This window comes from Salvia hispanica, chromosome 1 (assembly GCF_023119035.1).
Source record: "Salvia hispanica cultivar TCC Black 2014 chromosome 1, UniMelb_Shisp_WGS_1.0, whole genome shotgun sequence".
NCBI classification, from domain to species: domain Eukaryota; kingdom Viridiplantae; phylum Streptophyta; class Magnoliopsida; order Lamiales; family Lamiaceae; genus Salvia; species Salvia hispanica.
In genome coordinates, this window is record NC_062965.1 from 43,974,712 (window position 1) to 43,980,321 (window position 5,610).

The window sequence follows — 5,610 nt, forward strand, 5'->3', positions numbered from 1 at the left end:
TCACTTTCTATGTATTCTACTAAAATCCAAATATATTAGCTAAGTGAGTTTCAATCTAATTGCATTAATTTCTACTCCTTTACATTGCAATTCACAGTTTCATGGCAGTAGTATCATTTTTATGTTGGAGTATGCATATAAATAAATGGAATAACGTGTTAAACTATACATACTAGTATAGCATAGCCATAGATTTTGTTTCACATCTAATTCAAATTGTCTAATTGTCTAAATTGTCTAATTGTCTGTAAAGTCATGCACTTTAAATGTTGCATGAAAAGTTATGAACTTTACCGACTGTATAAATTTCCCATCCGACCCGGCCCAATAGATGACTGACACAAACTTATCCTACATGATGCGCCGGAGGTGTGACTTGGAAAAACTCCACTAATTCTGATTGTTTCTCTTCTATCTTTGCAATCTCTGACCCATGGACTTATAACAAACATACAAGTAGCACAAATGAAAACATACAAATCGAATTCAACATACATATCGACATAAACATCTAAATCGAATTTAGCATAAAAATAACATTAATTCCACAATTCGAATTGAACACTAAATTTGTCATTTGCCAAGCCACGCCTCCGGCGCGATAAATTTGTGTCGAAAATCTATCGGGTCGGATGAGAAATTTACATAGACCGGCAAAGTTCATGACGTTTCATGCAACATCTAAAGTTTAAAGGGGAAAATCAAACTATTTTGAAAGTTCATGACTTTACATGTGCCCATTTTTGATAAGAAACGTAACAGCTCAACTTTAAAAACTAAGCAAGAAATTAATCAGTCCCACAACTTGTAAAAGATCCGCAGATAATTTATTATTCTCGGTAACAGATAATCCACATTTAACACACAAAAGAAACCATGCATGATTTGAATTGAAAACACAATCATAAACGAGCTCTCTTGTAGTTTCCCTCCTTTTGGGTTTGTACTACTAAACAAAGGAGACACTTCCTCTCTAGCAATTGCCCCACCCGGAGCAGGTTTCAGTGAACCCGAATCCATGCTGCTTCAACACAGAGTTGTGATCGCGTTCAAACGCCGATACTTTCACCAGCGGCAGCTGCAGCTCCCTCAATCCGCCGCCGCTGCATTGGTCTCCGGTCAGCCCTAGAAAATCCCTGGTCAATCCGTCGCTAGTCTTGTGCATGTCGAGCTGGGCCATGGTGGAGCCCACATTGCCCGTTGCCCCCATCGTGGCCGCCTTCTGGAGGAGCGCGGTGGCCGAGAGAGGAGCCGCCCCGGCCTGGGAGTTTCCGAAGGGAGACGACGATATGATCAAGCTCCGGTTCTCTTGGTAGAGTGGCGATGAGAGATTGATGGGGTTAGGGTTTTGGGAAGGAGGGCCCCACGGGTTGCGGAATGGGAGGAGGTTTTGGGGGCTGAAGAGATATGGTAGGGTGGTGGTACTGAAATTAGGGTTTTGTTGAGGCAAGATTAATGAGTTTGTGGCAGCTGAGAGTCTTGCACTTTCTTCAGCCAATGCATCACAAAATGCCCTGTGGGTAATGAAGCTATCCTTCCTGCACATGAAAGTAAAAGTAGAAAATATGTAAATTACTATGACATGATGATCATTTATTTTGTTTGGGGAAATGGCTAAATGACAAGGTGGAATATTGTGTTTCAATTGTCATCATGATCTTCATATCTTAGCATGCATGCCACCATCTTCACCACCATCATGAGTCCACAATATGGTACATGTACTAGAGAACGCAACAGTATTGTTGTCTTTCTTTTTTGGTATTAATGGAAACCTATAGCCGCTAGCTAAGTTCGGTTATTTTATTCTGGCTTCAAGAAAAGTGAGTGAAGTTAATAAAATGTGAGTGAAGTTAATTAGTGGAACGTGAAACCTACTTACCATTTATAACAAAAGTGAAATAAATTTTTTATTGTGAGACAGACTAAAATGACAAAATGTAACTCTTATTGTAAGACGAGGTAATGTACACAATATAAATAATGAAATTATCAAATTGAGTAGTCATAGATTCTTTAACCCAAAGCGAAATTCATAGGAAATTAACATGTGAATTATGGGGGTGGGAGTAAGAAGACATAAAGTTCTTCAATAATTAGTATGGGGGGGCAATATAGTCTTGTGGGTCACTATAAACTTTCAAAACAAAAGCCAAGAAGAAAATGTAGATGATTTTTTCTGAGCTTGTGAGCCCCAAAGTGTGTGTGTGTGAGAGAGAGAGAGAGATGGATTTGCATGCACAATGAAAAATGAGCAATAAAAAGAAAATCAATTTGCATATACGATGACGAAAGGTGATCTTGAAAATAGAGCTTGATCATGCACACACACATACACACAGTAGGGCGTGAGTGCATGTGCAGCTCGAAAACAACACAACACAACAATTCCATCTTTTTGCAGTTTTTGATGATTATAGCCTCCCAAATTATTACCCCATCTGTCAGTAAATAGTGAGAAATCTTGCAGGGATTCTCCGCCATGATCAACAAAAGTATTCAAGCTTCCATAACTTTCTTTAAGAACCATTCATCATTGTTTCCTAGACTCCTTTTATAGTACTTACAATTAGCAAAAGTTGTGAAAGAAAAGACAGACATTTGCATGAAAATGCAGGTTTCCCACTGTTCCACATTTCACAATTTCTCCCCCAACATAACAATCCATCCATTTATCTGAAAAATAACAAGATTTTATTTCCCCTTTCCTATTTTATTTGACAGACACATGCATTAATTGCACTTATAACTAAAACAACATAAGCCCACTAAAAAAAATTGAATCTTTTTAAAAATTAAATAAAACACGAGATTAATCAAATTGAAATTACCTGGAGAAGAGGGTTCCACAATCACATCGATACTCTCGAGTTCCACAAGTTTTGGAGTGGGCTTTCCAATCGGATTGAACGGCGTAGATCTTGGAGCATTTGTCGCACTTCCACTTCTTCTCGCCGTGTTTCCGGCAGTAGTGCTTCTTGATTCCGGTGAGGTCGCCCAGCGCCCGAGAAGGGTGGTGGTGGAGGCACGACGGCTCCGGGCAGACATAAGCCCTCTTCCGATTCTCCTTGCTGCTCCTCTGCTTCAGCTTCCACGGCAGATTGTGCCCTCTCCGGTGGAGCTGAAGGTTCTGATCCCTCTGAAAACCCTTGTTGCAGATCTCGCACACGAATCGGTTCGCTGTCATCAGGGTTTTCGGAGACAACGCAATCACCTCAGCATCAGGGTCTGCAACACACCACAAAATTAAATTAAAGTGAAGTAAAAAACACAGATACACATGTGGGTGGGTGTGTGTACTACTATTACAACTACCTGGGTTGCCAGGGAGGTTTCTTTTCTTCTTGATTTTCATCTGAGGAGTGGTGATGGCGTTGGAATTCTGGAGCATTGAATTTAGGGTGCCCAAATCAGATTGATGGATTCTTGAAGAATTGGTGCCTTCTTCGCTTGAATTTGGAATCACCATTGGAAACATGATTGTTTTCTTTAGGTGAATTCAGACAAAAAGGAGGAGCAACTGTGTTTGAATTTTGAGAGATGGAGCAAAAATAGAAATAAAAATTGGATCTTTATGAATGAAAAAAACAAGTCTTGTTGTAACAAACCCTCATTAAAGCCCTAGAACTGAATCCAACAGGTGGCGGAAAACAGCCCTGAAATAGCTAAATCCCACCTGGAAAATTAATACATCTGACCAGTAAATACTTATAATCGATGGATTCGCATATGTATTTTCTTGATTTTTCTTGTATATGAAAAGAAACAAAACCAGAAGGAATCTAACTCTGTGGTCTTAAACTATAAGGCTGCTTAGCATTTCTGCTCTTTCTCCTCTCTTAGGAAGCTACAACTACAAGTCTACAATAGAATAGTAATCTTTATAATTGGTGTAGTATTTGGGTGCACAAACAGTGTACAAGAATGCGTGTGTTGATTTGGAGAGGTGAGAAATGGCCAACCTAAGTAGATAAAAATGTCGAGCCTCCAAAAATATAAAACTACAAAAAAAAAAAAAAATCCCAGAAAATAAACGGCTCGAAAAACAAGAAAAGCAAGAATTCTGCAAAGTAAAGTATGTGTGTGTGATAACAAAGAAAAATCAAGAATTGGTGATGAATATTATTGAACCATCAAATATTCTTCTTCTTTTTTTAATTAATTGTCGCTTATGGATTATATGCAATTGTTTTTTGTTTTTCCTAAAATTAGAGGACTGACATGGGTACTTTTTTGTCTCTTCTTTTGCTCCTGTTATAAAACACCCAAACCCCTGAAAGTTTTATTGAAATGGAGGTATATTTGTTAACATAGAAAATTGAGAAGCTTAAAAGGATATAAATGTAATGGAAATGGTGGCAAAGCCAAAAGGCTAAAGCTTAAAGGCTAAAGGCAAAGTGGAAGAGTTGATGTTGATGAGGCTATATCTCTCTTTCTAATATATTCCCACAATTTTATGTAACCCCACGGCTATGGTTGTCATTATTAAATTATCATATTGACTATCATCAGCTCACAATTTTTGATGATATTTTTACACACTCAGAACCATTATATACTTTATATAAGTATAAGGCAATTGGAGACAAAAAGCTCTAGTTATTTCTAAATGTATACTATAATTATTCTTAGTCTGAAAGTTATAATTATTCTGTTTTCCATTCTTTAATCTTGTCGGAAATAAAAATGACTTGGACTCAATTTTTTGTATTACTTCTTTAATTGAACCTATGTAGAATTGCATTTCTTTTACGCTCTCAAATACTTTACATATTATATGAATTGTCAAACTAATGTTATATGAGCACCAAATACGAGTTTAGTTATCTCATTATTTTCTTTTCTTCTTTTATGAATCGTTAATTATTGTTCAGCTGTGTAGCTAGATTTCCGATCTAATGAGGGAATATATATAGACATTTATGAATTAAAAACATAGTAAAAATTCGTAAAATTTATGAGAAACATATGAAATATTTGATTCACATCAAATTCTACATCCAATGTTAAAATTGATCACAAAGAAACATAAATCATCAATCCATTTGAATCTGGACACCGAATGAATCTCTGAATCTTTGGTCCAAAATAATTCAGAAATCTAGAAGCAATATGAATCTACTACAATAAAGAGGTCGCGACATATTATTGAAACAATTTAAAAGTTGGATTTAATTTGCCATAATTTTTTTTATAATTACAACATTATAAATGAATAAATGACTGCATCACCGCCAATTCGAACTTTAGATCTTTATCACAGGCATTACCCACATTACTATTCTATTACTAGAGCCATAAAATTTACACACCCAATTTACATCAAAGTTCAAATTTAATGCAGTAATCTTTGTAAACATTTAACGAGAAAAATTGAACAACATGCTTGAAATTATGTTGGTGGTAATATTGAAATTTTAAAATGTGAAAAGTTTAGGAGTTTCAAACAAACTTTATACGCAGAGACAAAATATTCAATTGAATTGGGGATTTAATTATATGCTTACTTACTTCCTTTTCCATGAAATGTAATTTCTCGTGATGTTTACATGTTTACTGCTTATCTCATCCCTGGATTGCACTACTTAATTTCTCAAAACCGAAGCCCCA

General features: G+C 36.4%; 1 protein-coding gene across 1 annotated transcript; it reads right to left on the minus strand.

The window, feature by feature from the left end:
* Positions 1 to 773: 773 nt before the first annotated feature.
* LOC125212516 (protein indeterminate-domain 12-like) lies at positions 774 to 3,983 on the minus strand. Its single transcript, XM_048112714.1, has 4 exons — positions 3,609 to 3,983; positions 3,316 to 3,520; positions 2,832 to 3,228; positions 774 to 1,538 (listed from the first exon to the last, which is right to left on the minus strand). Exons 2-4 carry the CDS (start codon positions 3,476 to 3,478, stop codon positions 974 to 976), a joined length of 1,125 nt encoding a protein of 374 aa, XP_047968671.1. The 5' UTR covers positions 3,479 to 3,520; positions 3,609 to 3,983; the 3' UTR covers positions 774 to 973.
* Between the last annotated feature and the right edge of the window lie 1,627 nt (positions 3,984 to 5,610).